The 27,098-nt window shown below is 37.5% G+C and overlaps 1 protein-coding gene across 5 annotated transcripts in view; it reads right to left on the reverse strand.

Annotated features, from left to right (window-relative positions):
- Positions 1 to 27,098, reverse strand: part of CTNND2 (catenin delta 2) — a 1,032,924-nt gene that overhangs the window by 626,871 nt on the left and 378,955 nt on the right. For all 5 annotated transcript variants that reach the window (XM_037798888.1, XM_037798890.1, XM_037798887.1 and 2 more), the window contains one exon: positions 12,959 to 13,071. In XM_037798888.1, the coding sequence (XP_037654816.1) occupies positions 12,959 to 13,071 (113 nt within the window). The remainder of the gene's footprint in view (positions 1 to 12,958; positions 13,072 to 27,098) is intronic.

Here is a 27,098-nt window from a genome sequence, read left to right on the forward strand (position 1 = left end):
CATAGAGGTCCACAACTTCTATGTATGAATAAACAAATGAATGAATGAATGTGATCTGAATCCTTGCTCCTATACATTTGTCATTGTTTTTGCTGACATCAGCAAGACATCCAAATAGCCACAGGCGACATTTCTCCAAATTCAGAGCCATATTGGAAGACTCCAGCTTTTAGACAGAGCCCCAGAGGATCCCATCAGCTTTCATAAACCCTCGGACAACCCTCAAGCTTTAAAAGAATGCAAAGGATCCCAGTATTTCAGAAACTGAGGATTTTCTCTACTAGCACATTCACCTCTGGTAAAATTATTTTCTAGTGCCAGGTTGCCAAGGAATTAAGCAATGCTTAGCAGCGGTAGGACACAGACTCTCAGAATTATAGTGACCTTGAGCAATTCTCAACCTGTTGGCAAAGAGAAGTTTCATGGTGATGTTTTAACGCAGTATGGCTATGTCAGCACAAGTATACTCAAATATTAATTTAGAAGCATCTTTTTACTCTGATGTTCCCTGGCAAGGAATGGCACTAGTTAGATTAGTTTGTCTTCAGTTAATTTGCTATGACCATAATCACAACATAAGAGAAAAAGAGGGGGAGAGGTAACTAAATAACATTTCTCTGTGAAAAGAAGGGCATCTCCTATCTATTTGTGCATGAGACAAGTGAGTCACAGATGTAGTATTTATAGAAATAAAGGAAAAGAGGGCCAGCCCACATACATTGAATATTTTCTCAGAAACAAAAACTATGCTCATTGTTCTAGACACATTTTCACATTTAATCTTTATGAAAATCTTCTCAGGTAAGTAGTATGCTCCCCCATTTTACAGAAGGATGCAGGCTCAGTCTATTTCCCAATTTATGAAGTTTAAAGTAGCATAGCTGAGATCAAATGTGGAGCTTTTTGCTTCTAAACTCCAGTGTCTTAATCCAACCCTAGGCAGCCTCCTCAAATTAGAACTTCAGTATTTGTTGGGTATTTATGACATGACAGCCATAAATGAATCCCAAAAGACAGAATTAGGGTCTTTACTTTAAATGAGGCATGCCAAAATGCAGTGGTTCTCAAAGGGTACATTCACACATCAGGGAAGGAAGGTTAATGGGTAAATTTTGGATAAAGTTGGCAGCCTATTCCTTCGACACATCTCTTCAAAAAATCTTGCTGAGAGTTGCATTCTCAAACAAGTGTACAAGACCGAGCAACAATGTAGACAATTTTAAACTTCCTCAGCTCTTGAGGTACTAAACAAACAGATGTTTGAGAAGACTGGGGTTTATGAATACAGCTTTACTGTCAACAAATTAGGCAACATCTTTGCTGCCTGCTGCTAACACAGCAATCCCTCAAATTTAAAACTCTATAATAGTTTCTCCTGGATAAAAGGGAATTAGAATACATTCACATACCATGAAATTTAAAAAAAAATCACAAGATTTCTTGTGGAAATTGAGTACGGCTTGCAGTAAAAAGCTAAGCTCACAATGTTGGCTTAGCCTATCAAGTTTTTATTTTTTTTATTTTTTGAAAGAAGTACTATTTTCGCAATCCTACCCAGTCTCCTTTGACACAAATGAGTTTCCAGCTCCTTCCAACTCTGAAATCTCTGTTAAGCTCTCAGGACCTCGGTTTATGCTTCTGTGACCTAATTCCTGGGCAATGGCCACCATTTCTAACTTGTGTGGCTGTCACCAGTGTCTGAGGGCACTAATCCATTCTCCACACAGCTGGCAATACCAAAATCCATCACATCACTTCCTAGCTTAAAACCAGTTTGGATGTTCTATGGTCTACCCAACAAAAACCAAACGCTCTGGCCTGACATCTTTGGCCACTCAAGAAATAGGTGGGTCTCCTTTCTCCATCTTATCTAACACAGTCTGCCAGGGACTCCGTATTCCAACTCCACTGAGCCAAACCAGCCCTTGCCTGTCCTACTTTGTACTTTTCCTTTTGAGAAATGCTTTCATCCCACTTCTTTCCCTAATGGTTCCCAACCTTTGACATAAAAATGTGGAACCGTCCCTGGCACGCTGTCTTTGGCTCTTCTCAGCACTAACGTATTTTATCATGGCGCTCCCTGAGGGTGGTTTTATTTAAACTGTTTATACTCCTTTCTCTCCATTTGATAGCAAAACTCCAGGAAGGCAGGAGCCGCTGCATCATGTTTACCGTTGAAGCACAAGTGGTGCTTACAAACATGTTGTGCCCATAGCAGTACTTAATGAACTTTCTTTTTTTAATGGAACAAATGGTTATTTCTTTAAAGATCCACTCCCAATGATCTCTCAATGTGAAACACCCTGTTCCAGATCCCTATCTTTACCCCACTTTTCAGCCAAACTAAATAATATCTAGACCATTTAAGGCCATTTATAATATATTTATAAACTGCTTTTAAACTGTGTTTTCCCAAATATTAAGTCCAGGCTTGACCTAAGTGGAGATGCCTATATATAGATACCTAATCTACTTCCTCGGAAGTAACAAATCTATTTGGTAAAATTGTGCTATCCTCATTACCTAATTACTTTGATCTGCTACTCAAGATCAAGAAATGTCTCCTTATTAAAATATTCAGATGGGACTTCCTGCCAATAACAAGAGGTTCAAATGAGATTAAGAGCACAGGAGTGGGAAGTGAAAACAAGACTATGTGCTCATTTCCCATTTTATAGGTAAGGAAACTGAGGTCCAGAAAACCCAAGTGACTTTCCCCACGTGACTTCTTGACTGTTTTGGTGCCAACACAGTGATCTCCTGACACTTAACCATACTCCTTCTGCTGTACCCAATATCCTTTCCCATCTTAGTAATTTGAACACACAATGTTCATAGAATCTGGCAAGCTGAAGCCATGCAGTATTGACTGTCTGAAGTTCTTTCCTATTAAGTGTGTCAAAGGCTCATTGTTGTTTCGAAAGTTAAAGTGCCATTGGTTTCCAGTTCTCTGTAATGACCATAAACCAACAAAATTAAACATGACAAACTTGGTAAAAGCTTTCTGACCCTCAGCATGTGAACGAAGGCAGAATGGACATGGGGATTGTAAAAATGGCCTTCATCAGCAGATCCTCCTCCTCTGTGTATCTATACATTTAGACACATCAGGTTAGGGCACTGAGCAAGGATGTGTTGGGCATTGCATTCCTCTCCTGCTGTGCTCTGAATAATATATATTCAGAGTAACTGATTTCTCTACCTTAATTTATTGTGCATTTCCTGTCATATACACATTTCTACTGCACTTTTTCTCTTCTTTATCTGACCACAGAATATAAAAAATTCAGACTGCAGCTCCAGCAGTGGGTCCAGGGACATATTAAGTTGCCCCGTGTAAAAGGGAAATTGATCTGTGCTGTCATCCGTTTCATCCTCTCAATTTCTGTGACTGTCTAGTCTGTCTTATGACGAGGACAACTGCGGTGCTATTCTGATGTACCTTTTTTAGCCCATAGTGAGTGCACCCATTTTATAATTCTTTAGAGAAATATTAGGAATGAGACTTAGCTAAAAAGATTCTCTGTATGTTCATCAAGAAGGAAAATAAGACAATTACAGTCACAATAACGGTGTGTCCAATGCTTTTTTCTCATTTAATCTTTTCAAAATTATAGGGGAGCATTATCCCCACTTTATAAGTAAGAAAATTGAAATTCAGAGAAATTAAGTATATTTCCCAAGGCAAAGCAAGGTAATGACATAGAAAGACAATGATGAAATTAGTTATAATTTCTGGAACTAAAAACTTCATCTTAAGATTAATGAGTTTTAAAATATGCTACAAGTATGAGAGAAAAGAAGAAGAAGCTATAGTCTAATTGAATCTATAAATAAAGATTATCAGTTCCCTATAGATCAGAATATTAAATTTCAATATTATTAAAGTTAGTTTTCCAAAAACATCTGTGTTATAATGCACTATGTATAGATAAAATTTTATTTTTTTGGTTGCTTTTAGATGTAAAATTAATATCACATTTTTGAAACATTTTGGAATGTTTTAGAAAGAAGTCTGGTCTTAAAATTGATAGGAAAGTGTTAAAATATAGTAGTTGACATAAGAAATAAATCAAATGATTATAAGCATAAAGTATTCAAACTTTTTAAGGAGTTATAAAATTCTTGAAGGAGTTGACTCATTCCCGTAGAAATCTAGAACGATATCTTTAATATGATAAATTATGATATTAGAGATGTAACTATTAGTATAATTAATTTGCAGTAGAATGTTGAATGGATGTATTTAATAACAATGATAACATACATATTAATACCCTTTACCTCATCTTTGTCAGAAAGAACTTCAGAAATATATTCAAATGCAGAACTTCAAAATAGTTGCAATCATTGGGCTGACGGGGAGGGAAAGAAGCAGAAATTCATTTCAAAACTGTTTGCATCCCTAAGGTGAAAATAGATTGGAGACATTTGGATGGTTGTTTAGAACGTAATTCAAGACGCTCTTTAAAATTGACACAATAGCTTTGTGTGTGGTATTTTAACACGTGTGTTGGGGAGTAAAGATGCCTGGGTTCAAAAATCAATGTCTGATAACTAGCAGTGTGATTTTTAGAAAGTGAACTTCATTCTCTGTATCTCAATTTTCTTATCTACAAAATAAAATAATAAGACAACTCATAGGGCTAATTAGCAACAAATGGCATGATCTACATAAAGTATTTAATATGGTGCCTGACAAACGGAAATTGCTCACAAAATACTACCATTGTTCTTCTTCTTATGACTACTATTATTATTGTTATCAGTATTATCATCATCTAAAGATCAGAGTTAAAGAATAAGACTAAGTCAACCACAGTTCCCTACACATTACTTCAAACCAACTGGCCCTGAAATCCAGGGTACTGCATTTTAAAAGGTAGACGCATTCATGAAAATGAACTAAATAGACATTGAAATGTAATATTCTGATCTGCAAAAGATGTGAATAATAAATAACCTTAACAAGTAAGAATAATTAATGATATACTGGATTAAATATAATATATTTTATGTTGGAAGATATAGAGAGGGAAATATTTATAGATGAAATACTACTATATTTATAGATGATATACATTAAATAGAATATAGTTATTTTATGTTGGAAGATACAGAGACGGAAATATTTATAGAGTGAACAAGACTTCCAAATGGTGGTGAGCTCAGAAAGGTAATAAAGGTTCTGTGTACGCCGTCATTCGTTTATTCACTCAACACTCAGTGAAGTTCCCGTGTGCTGAGCACTGCCCTGATGCACACTCACGGTTCCTGCCCTTGAGGAAACACTTACAAACTCCTGGAGGAAGCAGCGGAGGAATATACGTCTACTTCGTGGGGCAAAGTTTTCGTGGAGGTGAGGAGGTGGTGGCTTTGATCCAGGGCATACGTTTTACTTCAGAGGAATGGAGTGTGCATTCGTGGTGGTTCGGTAGAGTGACCACGTACCTGGGCCAGGTGGGGAAGGCTGCGAGGGCTCAATGGTGGGGAGAAAAAGAATCAGATTAAGTGTCTCTATTAAATGAGGAACAGCTGTAAATGGTCCTGCTCTTTCTGGAAGAGTAAAAGACTTGAATCCAGACCTGGGCAGAACTTGGTGCTGGGAAGCATGGAGGTGGATCTGAGGGCCCAGAAAGCATTCTAGAATATTCCTCCTAATTTATGTAGGAAAAAGGGGGAAAAAATAGAATAGGAAATCTTAAGAGAATAATCTCAGCATTACAAGTCAAGTTATAGGAGGCTAGAAATTTGAAAAAAAATAGAGATGACTTGAAAGATGGAGTAGAGGGCTTAAGGCAAAAAGAACAAGGGTTCATGAAAAGACTAAAGAAAATTAGGCTATTCATGAGGGAGATTTCTGCTCTGGAATTTTTTTGGAAAGAAACAAGGATACTCTTTTTTTCCTCTTTTAAACAAAATTGGTAACCCAGGAAAAAACCTCCAAATTATGTGCAATTCTCTCTATTTTTATTTTTTTCTGCTTTTATCATAAATCAGACATATTCTAAAAGACTATTAGGAAATAACTAGTTCAACATTATTTCTGAAGAGCAATTCAATAAACTAATTGACATGCTTAAAAATGACTTTGTTAGAGGCATAATACTTTAGGTTAGCCCCATGAGAAATGATTATTTCCTAGCATGAGAATTAGCATTTATTCTCTTCCTGATTTTAAAATAAAAATATATTCAATAAAAACATAAACTGCTCATTGAGAAGTGATTTAAAAGCTATCTAATTGTTTTTCTAACTGGCAAGTGCATGGTAAAGATCTATAATCTGATGAGTGATCTTAATCTTTCACTAAATACATATGTTTGGGAATGTATGTATGTATAGACATGTCTACATAATAAAAAGCTTTATTTGAAAAAAATAAAAAGAAGTAGTTATTTCAACATCTGAGATGCAAGCATGTCAGCAAATGTATTCTTTCTTTATTTCAAAATTACATCACCCCACAGCATAATGAAAAATGAACCAAAATGCTATGCTTTAGGAATTATATTCACATAGGATTTACTTCTTTAAGAAAATTCAGTGACCATGTTTAAAAATAAACACATTTCATTCCAACAAAAATATGTGACTACTTGACCTATGTTTCTTCAACCCATACTGATAATTAATTGAACCAGAATTCAGCTTTTTCTCTAAAACAAGCGTAACTTCTTTGTAGATGTGGAAAAGGATTTTAGACACTCTTTATAGACTTGTTGGCATTTGGGCTCAGAGGAGATGGCTAATAAAGAGAATGACCTCTGAAGGCATCTATAACATTTATTTCTTTTGCATTCCACTCTCCAACATGTATCAGACTTTCGTGGAAACTTCCGTTTGCAAGAAATTAAATAGCTCATCAGTGGGAAAGCAACAGCGTCTCCTTATTTGGAGCAAGCATTTTTGTTTACGTTTATTACATTTTGTCTTTTTAAATAGATATAACTCCAACCAGAATGTTGGCTATGTACATTGCAAAAATGTTGAGGCTAAAGATAATTGTTTTGTTTAGTTGTCCTTATTCTACAGTAAATAAGTACTCCATATTCAAATACCTCCACTTAGAATCAAAGCTACAGATTAATTTAAAATATGAGTCCAAATGCATGCAAAATATGCATGCCAAACAAAATAGAATATACACAGTATACTTATGAATGGAATATGGATTGGTATAAACTAAAATTTATTGGTACAGAATAACATATACATGTGTCTATGTACATCTGTATATCTCTGTCTATCTCTATATATAACATGACATATAGAAAAGCACTGCATTAATTGTTGCTGTAACCAATTAATAAAATTTTAGCAGCTTAAAACAACACCCATTTATTAGCTCATGCTTTCTGTAAGTCAGAAGTATGGGCATAGCATGGATGGATTCTCTGTTCTTCAGGGTCTTACAAGGCTGTCATCAAGGTTTCTGCTGGGAATGCATTCCTTTCCACAGGCTCTGGGCAATGATCTGTCTCTAAATGTATCTAGGTGGTCCCTGTGGTTGTAGATCTGCTTTCTTGTTGACTTTTGGTTAAGGATTGATCTTAGCATGAGATGCCACCTGGATTCCTTGCCACATAGCCCCCTCCATCTTCAAATCCAGTGATGAGAATTTATCATGTGTCACATCTTCAAATGTCTGACTTTCTTTGTCTCTGCCCTCCAGACTCATCTTACAGGGGGCATGTAATTAGGTCAGCCCCCCCACACACTGAAGTCAATTGTGCTGTATAACATGACCTAATCACAGGAGCAATATCTTTTCATATTCCCAGTCCTCGGGATTACAGAGGCTGTGTGCACCAAGGGGAAGAAAGCTTGGGGAACATCTTAGGATTCTGCCTACCTCAAGCAGCAATCAGTTTTTTCTTGTGGCTAAAATCCTTGGAAACTGGCTGGGAAAGGGTGGATTATTGAAGAGCAGGGCAAATCTGGAATCTGTGGATGAGCCAAGAGTTGAGGGGACTGGCATAACTGAACATGCTGAAGAACTTCTCATTTTATTTAGTTAGGATGCACCCAGGTCACTGTCCAGGAACACAGATATCAAGAGGTGATTTCTAGATAAAGTAAATAAATTGTTTCAGTAATCAACAAAGGAGGAGAGTGATAGGGAACTGGGAGAGGGCAACTGTTGACAATCCACAGAGCTGTTGGCCAGCTTGGAAGTGTCTCATGGGCAAATGGTAGAAATCCTAAGATTACATTCCAAGAATTTTCATTCATCATTTCCTTAATTGCTTAAAAAAAGCATCCACTGAGACATCAACTAAGTGAAGAGAATGTGAGAAACTGACTGTTTATCTTGGGACAGAATGTATGTTATGTGAAATTAGGAACCCACTATTAATAAATCAGACCCTTGACTTGAGGCTTGCTCTTGTGAAACTTAGGGTTGTAAATGGGAGGCTAAGCCCTCCTGTAATTATGCCTAAGAGGCACCTCCAGGGAACCTCTTTTGTTGCTCAGATGTGGCCTTTCTATCTATGAGCCCAACCTGGAAAATAAATTCATTAACCTCCCCCCACTAGGGACATGACTCCAAGGGGAATGAATCTCCCAGGAGACATGGGACATGGCTCCCAGGAATGAGCCTGGTCCTGGCATCAAGGGATTGAAAATGCCTGCTTGACCAAAAGGAGAAAATGAAAGGTAACAAAATAAGGTTTCAGTGGCTAAGAGATCTCAAATAGAGCCTAGAGGCTATCCTGGGAGTTTCTCTTGTGCAAGCTCCAGCTAGACATCCTGAATAGCCACAGTATGCTATGCCTTGACCAACAGTAGTCTTGAAATACCTAGGTCCCTATCTGAGATTCTATAAAAGATTCACTCACTAAGTTTTATCTGTCAGAAACTTAAATCCATCAGAGTGTCTCATGCCAGACAAGTCCTAAAACCCAGAGGCAACAGCCTCTTTAAGAACAACAATCACATGCACTCCCTTCCCCATGCTGTTGACATCCCCTTTCAATATGAACAAGTTAGCGTGGTCACTGCCTAGAACCCCTGAAATTGAGAAAGTGATTAAATGAGAGGAAGGGGTAAAAACAGACAAGGTAGGATTTAACAAAGGATTACAAATACTGAAACTTTATATAAATATATATATATGTGAATCTATATATATATTTTTAGATGCTAGGGTATTAGAATAGCTAAAAGGAAATAACTGAAATGGTGGAACTATAACCTATAACATTCTTTGAAATTTGCTCTATAGCTATTTGTTGAATTATTCTTTGAAAGTTATCACCTTTCTGTATATTTCCTATATTTCACAATAAGGAAAGAGCTGAAGCTGTGGAACTATAACCCATAACATTTTTTGAAACTACCTATATAACTGCTTGCTGAGCTGTACATCAAATGTGAACACCTTTCTGTATGTATGTTATATTTTACAATAATAGAAATAACTGAAATTATGGAACTGTATCCCATAACGTTTTTTGAAATTTGCTCTCTAACTACTTGTTAAATTGTACTTTGAAAATTATCGCTATTTTGTATATATGTTAAAGTTCACAATAAAAAAATGCATTAAAAAAAAGCATCTGCTGGGCAAAAGTGGCAGGGCAGACACCGTCTTGGTCCAGGGGCTACAGGAATGAATCTGTCATGGTCACTGATCTGAAGAGGCTCACAGTCTAGACGATTGATGAAGCTTAGATAACCACAAATTGATCTGAATTCTGGAAGCTACTATATGCATTTGGATGTTTAGAAAAGTCTGTGAGGAGTTTAAGAGACCAATGATGTGATTTGCAGCTACTTATTCCCTCGGTACCTGGTGCAGAGGCTGATGTGCTGCAGTAACAGGTACCCCAGATTATCCGCCCCTCCCCCAATTCTCATTCAACTCATCTCCTGTTCGATTAATAGCTATAAAGCTGAATGGCATAAATATATGCTAATAACATTTCTTTATTATGTTTACATGTTGATGTTACTATCAGGAAAGAGGTCTTTGGAATCAGATGGAACAATTTCCTATCCTCCAACAAAGGCAGAGGAGAAAACAAACAATATTTATTAGCATTTCTATTATTGCTATTAAAAAAATCCCTGAAAAAATATAGTTTGATTTTGTTTCCTTTCTCTAATAAATTCACCCACCTCTCTAGTAGCCAGGAGAGGTATTAATTAATATCTAAATCTTCACAGATGCCTGTTCCTTTTCTCCTTTTTGAAAACTCATTCATATCCTACTTTTTGTTTGTTTTAAAATTCCTTTTGATGTGCTAATGGGGTTAGTCTATCACTCTTAATGAGGACTTGAATTTCCATAGATGCATTTCTGAAATTGAGCAAACAATTAGGTTATGACAGAAAATGAATAGCGACAGCTATGTATTGGTTGTTCTCCAGTGAAATTATCAGTAAATTGTTTGTATTATACAAATGCAGATTCATACATTAGAAATTTCCAAAACAAAAAATAATTATGCCTGATTAAGTCTGATATTATGCAGCTATATAGCAAGGGACTTAATTAGGCAGTTTAGTCTACACTCAACACTATTAGGTAATACATATTTAACATACCGTTATTGATTATGTATGATGAACTGGGTGCGAGGGTTGCAACAGAGGGACATTCTAGAGAGGCACAGACAGGTAAACATTTGTACTGGGTGTAAAGAAGCAAAATCTGTCATAGGGTTATTTCTCTGTCTGCTTTAGTAGTGCACTGATGTGCTGAATTCAAGACACTCTGGATGTAAGAACGGAAATCAGGTCAAGACAAATCAAATCAAAGTGATGCAAAGTGAAAGGTTTTAAGAATTCCACAGGTGATCTCATAGAGGAAACATCAGAAATGCAACTTGTCCTAAGGATAATTAAGCCACTCTCTTTGACTTTCAGGGACAATTTGGTAGCTAGTCTTTGAGCTTCTCTGTGTCACCAAAACTTCCTCTATTTGCACACAACTCAACACGGCCGCCAACCTCTGGCACCCACCATTGGATGTCACAGATTTTGTGCCACTTATTTCACATTCTTTAGAGTGGGAGCCCAATTTACCACAGCCCAGTCACTGGACTAATTACCACTGGGTCAGGTATCTATTTCTGATCCAGTCATAAATTGAAGATGGAGACACAGAGACCAAAATGGCCTCAAGACTTCCTTCTTCCAGGGGCTGAGAGTGGGTGAAACAATGTGAAAGATGTACATTGTACAAAAATCTCATGCAGAAAGATTGGAAATATGAATTTTAAAGGTAGAAAGAATAGCAGTCAAATAGCAGACTTCAAAGCAAAATAGATACCAGTTCACTGGTGCATATGGACCCATCAAACCTGGAAGGCTCAGCATCTCAGGAGGTTCTCACCATTAACAAAAGCTCTTGATGTGTACAACCATGCGGAGATGTGCAAACATTATTTTTCTCTTTACCTTAGATTCACCACCTTTAACCAGTCAACCTTATAAAAGTAATTTCAAGTGAATATAGCTCACTTTCCGTCTCTTTACCCCTTCCTGCTTTGGTTAATTTCAATGTTTAGAAAAGTCTGTGCAGAGATTAAGGGATCACAATATGCTTATTTATAGCTACTTGCATTCTAGATATTTTGATACAGTAGCTGATATGCTTCTCAGTATCTTAAATAAGGCTTTGCAACTGAAAATAATATTTCATCCAAATAACCAGTCTGACAGCACAGGGCATAATGAGCTCCATTTAAAGGTCTGCCACCATTCAGCCAAAGAAAAGAACAACACTAAGAGACTAACGGCAAGTGTCTCTAATAGGAAATGCCACAATTACAAATTTACTCTTCTAGTGATACAATATTTTAGAGCAATGGATGCAAAGAGGTTGTAATTCTACTGTGGAGAAGCTTAGGAATCCACCAAACTCATGCTCTTGCTTTGGAAGCAGAGTGGCTGCAGATCCCAGGGCTAAGAATCCCTGCGCCACTTCTGCCCTTGAGGCCATGTGACTGGTTTTCACCCAAGGACTGTGGCTTCGTATACTTGCAGTTGACAATGTGATTGACAACGAAGCCAAAGGGGTGGGCAGGGCCTCCAGAGAAGAGCAGGGGTCCCTCATCTCTTTGTGAAGGGAAAGCAGGCCCCTGACCAACGCCCCCTGCTTGGGGCTCATGCATGAATGAGAAACAAAGTGCTATTATGTTAAGTCACTGAAATTTTGGAATTTATTTGCCACAGCAGCCACTGATCCCTTAACTAAGAAATCGCCCTAAAAATGAAGGGTCTCAAGAACACAATATCAAATAAGATGATGGGAAAGCATGATACATTTTTTCAGAAATGACAGTTAAGCATTATAGGGCTTCATTTACGTTCCATCCCCAGTGAGCACACACATGGACACAAACAGATATATTCTTAAATATAAAATAGGGTCCCGAGGAAGATAATTCATTTTGTGGTCAAGTGATCAATCTTTTTTAATATTTCATAATCAAAAAAACCTCAAATTTTATAATCACTTCTATCTTTGGATCAATACTTATTTTTACACGAGGAATATATGTGTGGTTGATATTTTAGAAGTAATTTTATAATTTAATATCTATTAGCAAACAACATAGATCACATCAAAATGTTCTCTCTCTCTCTTTCCTTTTAGGAACCTGCAACTCTGGAATCATTTAGAGAAAAAGAATCAAATGGGGAGACTGTGATCTAGCATCTCCTGATTTCCACCACATCAAGTGAAAGCAAAGCTTTCCTTTGTGGAAAATTATACACATTTTGCATTCGGAGCATGCAGTAATTTTGTTAGAAGTGACTTTAGTACAATCAGGCCATATCAGACACCTTTTGAACTTCTAAATCAGGTCAGCTACCATCCCTTTCCAACATCTGACTGAATGTTCCAGTTGCACTGCCAGGTTTGTACGGGGAAGGTAAACACCACAATTTACGTTCAATGGCAACTCAAAGCACAGGTATGACAGGGTAGTGTGTCCAGTACCTGATACTGCTCATGCTACCAGTTTCGGATCCAAGCTTGCATCGCTCCAGTTGGCTGGCTACGATTTGACGTTCAGCCTCCAGCTCTCGGGTCAGTCTTTCAAACTGCAATTCCTGAAACAAAACCACAAAAAAAGATTAATTCTATCATCCATGTGAAAAATGGAAGTCAGTCCCAAATTATAGGACAGTCAAAAGGGAAAAATCTGATTACCAAGATGTCAAATTTCAGAAATAGAGGATATATATATGGAATAAAACAAGACTTGAAGTTCAGACAGACCCAGATTTATATCACATCAGCAGCAGTGAGAACTTGAATAACTTATTTAATGCAGTTATCACTTTCATCTTCTGTAAAGTGCATTCAAAAATACTTACTTCAAAAGGTAAAGGTGAAGATTAAATCAGATACAGCCAGAGAAAATCTAACTTATCCTTGTTCAGCTTATTGTCAGCACCCAACAGATGTTAATATTCACAACCCCAAAAGTGTAATAATATAATAAATAATTCATTTCTTATTATCATTTGTAGTATTATGTTGATTCCCACTGGCCATCTCACTGACCTCTAAACTAATTTGATCTTCATGTTGCTTGCATATTATACATTCAAAAAAATAATGTTTTAAACCTACACCCTTCATGATTTAAATTCCAGCAGAATAGCAATGATAATTCTACACAGTCTAATTACAAAGTGAATAATTATGACATGTTTGATATATCACCTAGAAAAAATAGCCAATTGAACCAATGTAGAACAACACGAAATGATTCATTCAGTTATTTAAGGATCAACTGTTCAACCACAGGACTTATTTTCAGACCATATTTTAGTCTTTATATTTTACTTGTCCATGCACTTAAGTTTTACAACTTTTATGAACATAATTAAAGCAAAGTGTGTATTTTAACAAAAATTTTCTGGAAAAACTTTTAAAATATCCCATTTAAACTTCTTTTTAAAATAGATTATCTGCACAGTTTTTGTTGTTGTTGTTGTTGTTTTCCTATAAGAAAATAAGAATGCTCTCTCAATGAGAAATAAGATAAGAGTCAGTTTGGGAGAACCTAAGGTCCTAAAACTCCTAAAGTGGCAGAGATTTGTCTTTCCACAAAAGATAAGTTTACTCTATTGGCTTCCCTGGGACAGTTTTGCATGAGATCTTTATAAAACAGGATCTGCTGAGTCTTATGTCTTCTTCATAAGAGCAGTTTTGTTATTGTGTTTGTTGTTTTTATCTTATTTCAGAGATCTTAATAACAGGCACTTTGCAAATGAGAACTCAGCTTATCCTTTAAGGGGCTAAAACTGAGGAAGCATGTTGTTTTTAAGATGCAACTTTTATTCATATCCACGCTGACATACATCAGTATTAATTGTAATGAACGAATCCCCAGACCTCTGCTGAATGTACTTTATAACCTTCCTTCTTCTTCCCAGATGTTCTACCTGACCTTTTGGGGGCTGTCCCTTCCCACAAAAATATCTGTGTTCTAGAAGACCTTCCATTTCCAGGCTTTTTACAATACATCTTATCATAAATTTGTCCGTGTCACAGGAAACTAACTCATATCTTTGGCTGATAAGACCTTAAAATTTTAATTCTTAGATGCCCTACAGAATTCCTCATGGGTGTATGGAAATTCAAATTTTGAGTGTAGTTATTTGTATTATCTAAAGCTTTTGCTGCATTTTCATATGATACAGTAGTCAAATATGGTGAGATGCTACTACAGTCTGATTCAGGATTCATAAACCTTCTTGGGTTTCTGCCGGGACAGACGCTAGTCTTGGGCAGGGGGAAACTGCCTTCAGGTTTTGGTCTCACCATATGTTTTCACCATGTCAGTCTTACGGGAAGGAGGGGATGGGAGATGACTTTTTAACTTGCAAGCTGCCGTCCAACCCTACAGTTACCATTTCCAGTACTCTTTATCGGCCTGAGTCTGCAGGGCTGCTGTAACAAATACCACATATCGGCTGGCTTAAACAAGAGGCATTTATTATTGCCTCACACATGTAGAAGCTAGATGTCCAACATCAGGGTGCCGGCAGGGCCATGCCTTCCCTGCAGCCTGGAGCCCTCTGGTGGTGGCTTGCTAGGAATCTACTACTCAGCCTGCCTCCATCATGGTCATCTGTCCTGCTCTGTCTCCTCTTCACTCCTACTGCGAAGTCCAGATTTCCATTGCTTGTGAGGACTCCAGTCACGACGAGTTAAGGCCCACCCTGATGCAGTGTGGCTTCACCTTAATAGGATCTTTGAAGATTTTCTGTACAAATGAGTTCTCACCCACAGGACCAGGAGTTAGGACTTAAATGCATCTTTTGGGGGGACCTGATTTAATCCATAACATCACCCCTTTGTGTAGATCCCTATTTCCATCTGGTCTCATTTTCCTCCTGACTAAAGCACTTCCTTTAATATTTCTTGTAGTACAGTTCTTTTGGTGGTAGATTATTTCACATTTCCATGTCCCAAAGAAGTCATTATTTTACTTTCATTTTCTAAAGACATTCACACTACTCTCATTTGCATTGTTTCTGACAAAGAAAAAAAAGTGATCATCCTTTTCTCTGTTTCTCTGTATATGTTATGTCTTGTTTCTCTGTCAGCTTTTAAGATTTTCTCTTTGTCAGTGGAGCTAAGTATTTTGTTCACATTGTTCCTTGGTGTAGTTTTCTTCATAATTCTTATCCTTGGGGTCCAATGAGCTTCTTGGATTTGTAGATTTATAGTTTCCAACAAATCTTGGTAATTTTCAGCCATTCTTTCTTCTTCTTTTTTTTTTTTTTCTGTTTCCACTCTCTCCTCTCCATCAGTGTCTCCAATCAAATGTGTATTAGTCAGTTGAAATTGTTCCACAGCTCAAGGATGCTCTTTTCATTTCAAAATTCCTTTTTCTCTGAATGTTTCATTTTGGCTGGTTTCTATTGCTGCCTTCGAGAGAACCGATCTTTCCTTCTAAAATGTCTAATCTACTGTTAATCCCTCCAGTGTACTTTCATCTCAGACACTGATGACTCAAACATCTTTAGAAGTTTCACTTGGGCCTTTTTAATATCTTTTGTATGTATACTTTGTGAACATATGGAACATGGTTATAACTGTTTTAATGTCCTTACTTGTTAATTCTAACACTTATGTTAGTCTCAACTGATTGATTTTCCCCCTTAGTCTGGGTTGTGTTTCCCTGACCCTCGGTTTTGCCTAGTGATCTTTGATTGAACATCAAACATTGTGAATTTTACCACGCTGGGTGCTGCGTATCTTTGTATTCCTACAGAAACCCTGAACTCTGTTCTGAGGCACAGTAAAGTAACATGGAAACAATGTGATGCTTTTGAGTTTTGCTTTTAAGAATTCTTAGAAGGGGTGCACAATAGCATTTAGTCCAGGACTAACTATTCCACATCAGTGAAGCAAGAGCCTTCTGAATAGTCTACTCAGTATCCCATGAACTATGGGGTTTCCAGTTTGGCTGGTGGGTACAGGCACTATTTTCCTGGTCCTATGTGATTTCCAGCTACTGCTCCCTTTAATCTTTTCAGGTGGTTCTTTACTGGCCTCAGGTACTTTCTCTTCCAGGCATTGCCTGATCAGTGTCCTGTTAAATATTCTACAGGGATCCTCTACAGATCTCGAGGGTTCTCTTTCTGAGCAGTGATCTCCTCTCTGGTGTTCTGCCCTATAATCTCCAGCTGCCTTTCCCTTCTCAACTTTCAGCTCCAACACCTCAACTCAGGGAGTCTTTGGGGCCTCACCTGGGTTCCCCTCACTCCTTGCATCACAGTGAAACTCTCTCAAGCCTAGACAATCTTAGGGATGACATGGTTTGCTGCCAGTCTCCCAGGAGTCACTGGCTTTCATTGCCTAACGTTCAGCATATTGAAAACTGGTGTCTCCTATATTTTGTGTTGATGTTTTTGGTTGCTTCAGGTGGTAAGTTATTTCTAGATCTTTGGTAAATTATTTCTAGATCTTCTTACTCCATCTCAGCTAAAAAGTGGAAGTCCCTCCTAAGGTTTGTAAGAGAATTCACAATTTTTTATTCATGGTTGATTTTGACTTAAAAGCTTTCAGCATAATAAACAAAGCATTCTTGTAATTGGAACTTTGATGTGTTTTATAAATGCCTGTTTTCCACCTCATCCATACCAAATGTACTACGAACCAGCTAAGTACTTAATTTTTTGTTTTCTTTAATGATGTTCACCTTTACAGTGTTAAAAATAGAGGGTTAGTTGTTTATTTTAATTGCATATTGACTTTTGAATTTAATTGACTTTTTCTTTATTAAAAAGACTGACTGAATGTGTTGCCTTTTTTAAAATGTCCATTCAATGCATGCTTACTTTGTCATTGTGCATATAAAACAAGTAAGTAATTAACTGAATCCTGCCCCCCCCATATTAAATGTCAAGGTACTCAGGGAACAAAGAGGTCTTTTCCTCCATCATCTAAATCCTCTGTTTAATTTATATAACAACACAAAATATTATAATAAAATTGGAGTCTAGAATTTTTATCAAGCACTTACTATTGGGCCCTTGTAGGGCAGCATTCATTCCCCAGGAGGTAAAAACTTTGTCTGCTGGGCTGTCGCTGGATATTTAGCATTGAGAGTCATCCTTGTGCATAGTAGGTGCTCAATTATTCTGTGGCATAAAATGTACTCAGCACTGAGCCAAGTGCTTCCCATGCATTATCTTGTACAATGATTTAAACTGCCATTCCCTAGGTTCTCAATTTTTTTTCCTCATTTTACAAAAATGTTAAGGAATAAACGTGAAGGGGTGAGCCATGACCAGGAAAAAAGAAATTCTTCCTTCATAAGCAAGAAGGAGAATGAAGTCAAGGATGGGATTTTAAGATCCCTGGGTTCTGGAGAGGAAATATCAAAGAAATAATGTTGGATTATGTAAATATTCCCCACATTTTCAAATTATTTTATTTTAAAGACTATAAGAGTGTGTAATTATAGTTTTTCCTATCTGACCCCATTCAAGCACCTAAGGGCTCAAATGGAGGTCTGTTTTCCAAGTCACATGGCTGGGGCTGGGAACTCTCAGCTTCTAAACACCCTGGCATGGTATGATGCTTAGAATTGATAACTAGAGGAGCTGCAACTGAGATTCCCAAACGTGGGCCCTCCAGTGGTCTAAAGGTATCTAAAATAGTCACGACATTTTCACAATGGTAGATGAGTCTCTATTGCACTGGGAAATCCTTGGATATGGTGTGGGTGGAAATACAACATTCTCTAGTTCTAGCAGTTTCAGAAAAGAGACAGACCCCTCAGGACTGAACAAGTCCTTGGATTTCTTAGAGAATTTGAGATGGAAGAACGTTCAAGAGAATGGTGTGGTTGTAAGGTCAGGTGCATACCAAAGAAATCAATTGGAAAAATAATTAATCAATTGCTGATATATTCAGAGAAACAGGCAATTCCAGTTGTGGTGGCTACTTTTATGGGTCAAGTTGGCTAGGCTATGGTGACCAGTTGTTTGGTCAAAGGCTTGTCTGGGTGTTGTTGTGAAGGTATTTTGTAGGTAACATCTAACTAACATCTACAATCAATTAGCTTTAAGGAGATTATCCTTGACAATGTGGGTGGGGTTCAGGCCATCAGTAAAAAAGCTTAAGAGCAAAAACTGAGGATTCCAAGAAAATTAAGTCTGCTTAAGATTGCAGCATAGAAATCCTTCCTAAGTTTCCAGTCTCTTGGGTTGCCCTACAAATTTGGGGCTCAATTGACTCTTACCTGAATTTCCAGCCTGTAGTCCTGACCTACAGATTTCAAAATTGCCAGTACCCAAAATCACACAAACCAATTCCTTAACATAAATAAATCTCTTAATATATTTACACATATATCCTACGGTTCGCTTTCTATGGAGAACCCTGACTGATGCACTGTGTATAAGTGAATATGTGGTGTTAAATTAATTCATTGATGATGAGACAATAAAAAGAAAAAAAAAAAAAGAAAGAGGAAAGGTATTTGAAGGTTATCTGGATTTGGAGGGCAGAAAGAACAAGAGAAGCCAGAAAAATAAATACAACAATCATGGGGGCAAAAGGCCATTCGTATGGTCTTCTCCTGGGAAGTTCCAGTAGAGAGATAACATATAACACGCTAACAAAGGGAACAGAAAAACTGACCAGAGGAAGTGGGATTTAACAGGAACTCAGAGCATGGGCTAGTAGAATCAGAGAGGCTATGCTTCAGGAAAGGAAGTTTTAAGAAAAAGCAAAATAGTTTTCGAGAGCCTAAACCTCCACACTATGTATAAATTATCTTGTTTTAGAGACAATAAAATTTATAAAAGTAGCAGGCATATGATGCCAAAGCTCGTTAAAATTTATTAAGGGCTAGATTTAAATGATTTGCATTCCTAGATTAGCACGTTGCTGAGTCACAGAATACATTAGGATCATTATAAGAAAAATCATCATATAGTTTTATAACTTTCTCCCCAAGAGTCTAAATTAATAATTTATTTAGTTTAATTAAATGGGGCTTACTAAATATTTTTAAATGGAGAAAAGCATGTCTAGTCTCTTGAGGGGGCTTAACTAACTCAGTATGAAAACTGAAATCAGAAAACACATACTCATAGGTTCATTTATTCCCTCAATAAATATTTTACTTAACATTGTGATGTAGCATCATTTGGGAGGGTACAAGCTAGATCTGAGGAAGTGGAAAAGTTTAGACTGAATAATGACTAAAATAAAAATAGATGTGTCATGGTTTACTAATACGGGAAGATGAAAAAGAGACCGGCATTAGAAGTGGAGAATGGAGAAGATGGATGAGATACAAGACAGCGGAAGCCAAGATGCTTTCCGGGCATATCTCCATAGAAACACTCAAAGAATTATAATCTAATCAACACTGATATGTCTGCCCACACAAGATGACATCAAAGAAAATGGCTTTTGGGGGGACATAATACATTCAAACCAGCACAGATACTGTTCCTTGTGATCATGTAATACTGGGGTTATACTCCTACTACACTAGTTCATCCATCTTATTATAATGACCTGTTCAAGTGTTTGTATTCCACCTAGATTGTGAAATTCTTGAGAAAGGCATGGGTTCTAATTTATATATTTTTTCTATGGGCAAAGTGTTTGGCATATATTTGGGGTTTGGTAGATGTTTATGAATGAAAGGCCCAAGATACCGGTATCACAGCTTCCTGCAAGGGAGCAACCAAAGTGTTATCCCACAATTTTTTTCAAAATAGACATTTCATGACCATAAATGAACATAAGTTTTTCAAGCATATGTAAGTTTTTTGTTTTTTGTTTTTTTTTTAGAAAATCAGTAGTTCTATAAATTGTCTTCATTTGTATCATCTGTCACATCATTCTCAGGATTCACTACAAGTATAATAAGGATAAAAAAATGGCCTGCCCTTATTTGAAAGGTCTGTTTTAGATGTATCTAGGTGACGTCCATTTTTAAGAATTTTCTCTTCCTTTTTTATCTTGTTAATCAATGCTCTCTAATATTTAATTTAATAGTATTCTATATTTCCAATTGCTTAAGGGAAAATAATTGTCATCATTGTTGGTACTAAATCAAATTGCACAGGCACAAAATGAAATGGGACAAATATTTACCAGATTTTATTTTGAAAAACAGCCATTCCTATCCTCTTGTTTCCTTCTTTTCAGCAGCAATCATTTTTAACTCCTTTATCAGATTTTTATTAATCATACCTCCATATCTCTATTAACATTCTTATATTACTCTTCTGACTGTTCAGACAGAAGCCTTATCAATTGATGTCCCACAATGCAAAATGAGGATTTAGCTTCATGCCCCCATCTGCTATCACACATTTCCCATCTTCCTCCATTCACCAGTATTGTTAAACTTCAAAATTAGGTAGAACAATGTGATGATGTAAATGCTATTCATAATATGATTTCCTTTTACTAATAGTTGTTTTCCCTAAGTTAATAGGTTTTCTTCTTCTTTTGCTGAGTTGTCTATATACTTACAATGAATCTAACAAAAACCTCCCCGCAGTTCATGTATATCTTCTCGAAATGCAGTGAAGCACATGAAATACTATCAGTTTCAGCTATGGGGAAATCTGCTGACCTGCTCAAACCTGGCCAGGCTGCATGATTAGAACAGCGCTGTCCTGGGATCCCTTTACATCCATGCTGGGGATTTCCTTTGTCCCTCTATTACATGTCCCTCTATTACTGTTTATTGGGCCTATTGTTATCCTTTTCCTACTTTATTTCCTTTTCTGGTAGAATATGTGTTTCCAGAGAGAGACTGAATGGGAAGCAATTTTCTGAGACCTTGCACATCTGATACGTTTCTATCCTACTCTCACAGTTAATAGTATGGCTGAGTATAGAAGTAGAGAATTTTAGGTTGGAAATAATTTTCCCTCAGAATTTAGAGATATTGCTTCATTATCTTCTACCTTCCAGTGTTGCTATTGAGAAGTATGAGAACATTTCTGTTTTGACTTTTTACATTTGGATTTAATCTGCTTGGACTTCATCCCAGAAATCTTATACTACTTGGTCCCTAGTGTTTTGGCATTTTATGGTGACATGTCTTGATATAAACTCTTTTCAGCCATTTTGCTGGGAATTTAGTGGGACCTTTCAATGTAGAAACTCATGCTCTTTCAGTTCTGGGCAATTTTATGGAGAAACAAATTTGATGACTGTTTCTTTTTTGCTTTTTATTTTTATATTTCTTATTGTTATTGCTTTCTTTCTTTAATTTGTATTATTCAGACTATTATCTTCTTGGGCACTGATTTCCTGGCTCTTGACAACAATTTCTTTGCCTGCTGTTGGCTGGACTTGATGGCTGCTTTGCCTGTCTGATGAGCCATCTACCTGACATACATCCTGGTCCACCATAATCTATTCCCTCTTACCTACCTAAGATTGCTTATTGTCTAATACTCCACTGCCTCCTGCTGGAGTCTCAGAAAATTGGTCTCCTCTACTCTAGGAGATCTCTACAGCCTCCATAACTCTCTCCTTCCTTGTCTTGCCCATCCTGGCTGCAGAAGAAATCTACTTATTTGAAGCATCAATGCCAACACAATCCAGCCAGCGATGTGTGAGATGAGGGCTTGGAAAGATCTCTGCACTTTCTCTCCAGGCTCGGAGATTCAGTGATTTCAGGGAGCCTGACTTGGTGACTGTGCTTGCAATACTGGAGGAAAGGACCATGCTAGTGTTCTGGAGGCATCTTATTAGAAAGTGAATTGTGGTCATCATCACTGTCTAAACCTTGTCCCTGGATGTTCTTCCACCTGGGAGAAGGTTAGAGTCCAGGACTGCGGTGTCTCTGTCCTCTGACTTGAGTGTCTGCAGGGAAGATGAAATCAAGTAGATGACTTTAGATAAGCAGTTTGTCTTAAGGTTGAAGGGATCAGGCCCTGGACCTCTAAGAGATTAAATATCCCCCTGGAGATAAATGGGGAAGCTGAGGGAATCTATCCCTGGGAGAGGCAAGGGAGGCAGATCCCAGGGGCAGGGCTGAGATATGACTTGGGACACTCGCTCATCCCTTTATAATCCTCTCACCAGTTTTCCATTGTGTAGATGGCCTTTTGTTCCCTGGAGATTCTCATCTCTTCACCCATCAATGATTTATAACATCAAGTAATTCTGAGTGATCTTTCCTCTCACATCATGTTTAATTTCTATTTCACACTTATTTCCCATGTGACTTCATATGTTGGGTTAATTTTATCCCACCAAGACACACTGCAAAGCCAAATCTGAAGAGAAGGTGGTGCAAATGACAGGGTAATAACAGGAAGCCAAAAGCAAAATGTCCAACAAATCTGAGAAGAACAAGCCGTGATGTCAAGATGGAACAGAACAAATCAATGTCAACTCTAAAGCTATGGAGACGTCACTGATGAGTCAAAAACAACTACAGGAGCTGTCTGGGAAAGTTTACAGAACTGTCAGATTAATGTTTTAAACAACCATGGTGTCACTCTGGGTCACGTATGAAGACAGCAGATGACAGGAATCAGAACCCCGAAGCAGAAACATTGGCACCTTCTGGAAGAGTTTCAAAAAAATAAAACAAAATGCCTCTTTCTGACCAACCTGTGAAATTTCTCATGGGTTGTTCTACTATCAATTTAGCATGCCAAATGCCTTTATGATATCCAAATAATGAATGTTTGCCACAGTTTTCTTCATTCATCCAAATAACAGGACTAAATGAAATAAAGAAGGCTGTAGTTCTTGGTAGTTTATGATGATCTGAAAATCCGTTAGATGATTATTTAGTGGTACTATATTGGTATAGTGGATTGATTGCGTACCCCAGTTTGAACATTTTCTTGGTCTTCGTCTGTATTCTGGTGGGTGTGGACCCATTGTAAATAAGGCGTCTTCAAGATGTTATGTCAGTTAAGGCATGGCCCCACTGAATCAGGCTGTGCTTTAATCTAGATTACTGGAATCCTCTATAAGCAGAGTGAAAGTCAAACAGAGAGAAAAGCCAGGATCAAGTCATGTGCATTGCTATGTGATAGAAAAGCCATGGACCAAGAATCACCAGCAGCCATCCCCAGAAGGCCACAGTCTTCTGGAAGAATACATTGTCTTGCTGATGCCTCAATTTTGGACTTCTAAGCCTCAAAACTGTGAGCTAATAAATTACCATTGTTTAAGTCAGTCCTTTACGTGGTATTTGTTTCAGCAGCCAGGAAACTACAACAATTAGTGATTATGAACTACTTCATGAAAAACTCTGGATTTTTTTTAATGTCTGCTATAGTGTCCAGAACTACAGAATAAAAATTCACAGGTAATAAGGCCCCAGTGTGTGCATTTTGAAAAATTTCTACTAGTGATTCTTATGCCTATTTTTGCTTGGGAATGACTATTCTATTTATGACATTAGCAGCACCAACATAACAGCTGATAATAGTAACAGTATTTTCAGTACTTAGCATGTACAATGTCCTGTTAAGTGCATTACTTGCATTGACCCAATAAGGTTGGTATTCTATTGTCTCCATTTTATCGATGAAATATCTCAGGCTTAACAATATTAAGAATCTTCCCTAAAGATTAACTGGGACTGAGACCAATCCAAACAAAATTCTCAGAACTCCACTGCCTCAAAAATCTAGAACTATTTGTTTATCACCGTTTAAATGAAGATCATAGAACCAGTTATAATACAGCTGTGCTGGTCTGTATATATTATGCCCCCCAGAAAAAGCCATATTCTTCAATGCACTCTTGCAGGGGCAGAGGTATTAGTGTTGAATAGGTTGGAACCTATTGGTTCACTGTTTCCATGGAGTTGTGACTCAATCAACTGTGGGCAAGACCTGTCATTGGATTATTTCTATGGAGGTGTTGCCACACCCATTCAGAGTGGGTCTTTATTGGATTATTGGAGTACTTTAAAAAGAGCCACACAGGCTCAGACACAGAACAGAGCAACTGAGAGTAACATTTGGGAGAGAAGCTGCAGCTGAGAGACATTTTGAAGATGGCCATTGGAAGCTGACATTGACATTTTGGAGAAAGCCATTTTGAAACCAGAACTCTGGAGCAGACACCAGACATGTGCCTTCCCAGGTAACAGAGGTTTTCTGGATGCCATTGGCCATCCTCCAGTGAAGGTACCCAATTGTTGATGCCTTACCTTGGATGCTTTATGGCCTTCAGACTGTAACTGTGGAACCAAATAAACCCCCTTTAAAAAGCCAATCCATTTCTGGTATTTTGCATAACCGGCAGTAACAGCCAAACTCCTAACACAAATTTCCTTAATGTGGAATGACTGTGGCTGATCATTTCACGTTCTCTTTTAAAATAAAATACTGCAATTATTATTTCCAACCACAGGAAGAACTAGACTCAATATACTCTTCCAGTTTACACTACAATTGAAATATTTCTTCCTAATAATGGTGATTAACATTTAAAAAGGGCACTGCCAAGCACAATTATCCCCTAATGGGGCAATGAGGATGGTGAGGAGTCCTGATCCAATGTTCTTGCATATGTTTATTCTGTGGTGGAGAAAACAGCCTTCCAATATTTAACAGGTTCAAGAGGGAGCACCAGAATCCTCAACTCAGCCATGGTCAATTTGCAGTCCTCCTAACGGGCTTTGCACATGCTCATTACGGACCCTCTGCTATGGGTATTCATTTCCTCTTCCACATCCGAGGTAGTTTCGGGTATGGATGTACCCAAGAAAGGATCATGTTCTTTTTTTTTTTTTTTTTTTTTTGCTGTGTGATTCCGTTTATTTAAAGTTAAAAAACAGACAAAACTAACCCATGAGAATAGAGATTAGAATAGGGGTTACCTACGGGGAAGGTGACTGGAAGGGAATATGAGGAAAACTTTGGGCTACTTCATTTTTTCTTTTTTTAATGCTTTTTTCTGAGATATATTCACGTGCCATATGATCATCTGACATGTACAATCAATTGTTCACAGTATCATCATATACTTGTGCGTTCATCACCGCAATCCATTTTTGAACATTTTAATTTCTACAAAAAATAAAAATGAGAATAAAATAAAAGTAAAAAAGAACACCCAAACATTTCATACACCTCCTCCCCACTATTGTTCATTTATATATTTTTTTTAAATTCAGTTTTATTGAAATACATTCACACACCATACAATCATCCATGGTATACAATCAACTGTCCACAGTATGATCACATAGTTATGCGTTCTTGGATCATGTTCTTTTAAGCCATTTCTGTGGGTACAGACCTATTGTAGGTGGGACCTTTTGATTGGGTTATTTGATTCGGTTATTTCAATTGAGATGTGACCCACCTCATTCAACATGGGTCTTAATCCTCTTACTGGAGTCCTTTACAAGATGATAAAAGATAGAAAAACAAAGCCCTCAGAGAAGCTCTGGAGAAGGTAAGAAAGGACCCACAGAAAACTGAGAGGAAGCCAGAAGCTGAAAGCAACGAAACCCTGGAGAGATGGGTCAGCAGACTCCAGCCATGTGCCTTCCCGTGTGACACAGGCATCCCAGATGCTGGCAGCCTGTCTTCAGAGTCCAGGTATTGTCCTACTGAAGCCTTGAGTTGGACAGTTTCATGGCCTAAGATTGTAAGTTAATAAATCCCCATTGTAAAAGCCAACCCATTTCTGGTATATTACATTCTGGCAGCTTTACCAAACCAAAACACCATCCTTCCCCCTTTATGCCCTTCCCTTCTCCTTGAGTCCAGGGAAAATGCCCTTACATTAAATTTTAAGATGATAAATCTCAATTTCACCTCACTTAATCACTAATAGTCTATATGAGTACTTTTCTGATCCCTCCCTCACTCCTTATACCCAGGAAGAAATGACCAGCTTCTCATAACCCTACACAAGCACCACTTTTTTGTAATCACTTACACATCCATCTTCTCTACTAGCCCTTACGTGTCTTGGTGGTGGAGCCATGAATTGCATTATTGCCTTCTTACATACCAAATAGAGCAGTCAATAAATGATGAACAGATGGATGGAAGACAATGCATGGCCTCGATAAATAATTTTCAAGGGAGCTATGTTTTGGATTGACATGAGAAAGTGTGCAATAGTGTGCAGGCATAGAGAAAAGCCATTAAATGTATCTGAGAATACATAGAAGATGGGGTTAAATAAGTATTTTGGCTCTTCCAGCACAAATATTGTATGATTTTTCCCAGTGAGTTTCTGTCTTTCTCTTTCACATCCTCTCACTATATGTCTTCTATATAACTAATCTGCTATTGGAATAAATCCATTCAGAACAGAAATATTTTTTTTTGACAAAAGAGCAGTGTTAATCCTTTCTCTTTCAATGCTCTTTCTTGAGATTTAAAGAGCTAAATATTCATCTCAGTGAAATAATTATATATCCTCTCATCACTGAACACTATGGGTATGTAGCTTGACTTACTGCAGCATTCTACTCTGTTGACTTCACCTTCCTTCCTCAATGTTTCTCGTTTCCAAGACAGCCCTCTCTTGCTTTCCTGCCTACTTCTCTGGCTTCCTTTCTCATTGTCCTCTATGGCTGTCACTTCCTCCATTCTTCTGTTCAACCAATATGCTTCTCAGGTTTCTTTTTTAG

This window comes from Choloepus didactylus, chromosome 11 (genome assembly GCF_015220235.1).
Source record: "Choloepus didactylus isolate mChoDid1 chromosome 11, mChoDid1.pri, whole genome shotgun sequence".
NCBI classification, from domain to species: domain Eukaryota; kingdom Metazoa; phylum Chordata; class Mammalia; order Pilosa; family Megalonychidae; genus Choloepus; species Choloepus didactylus.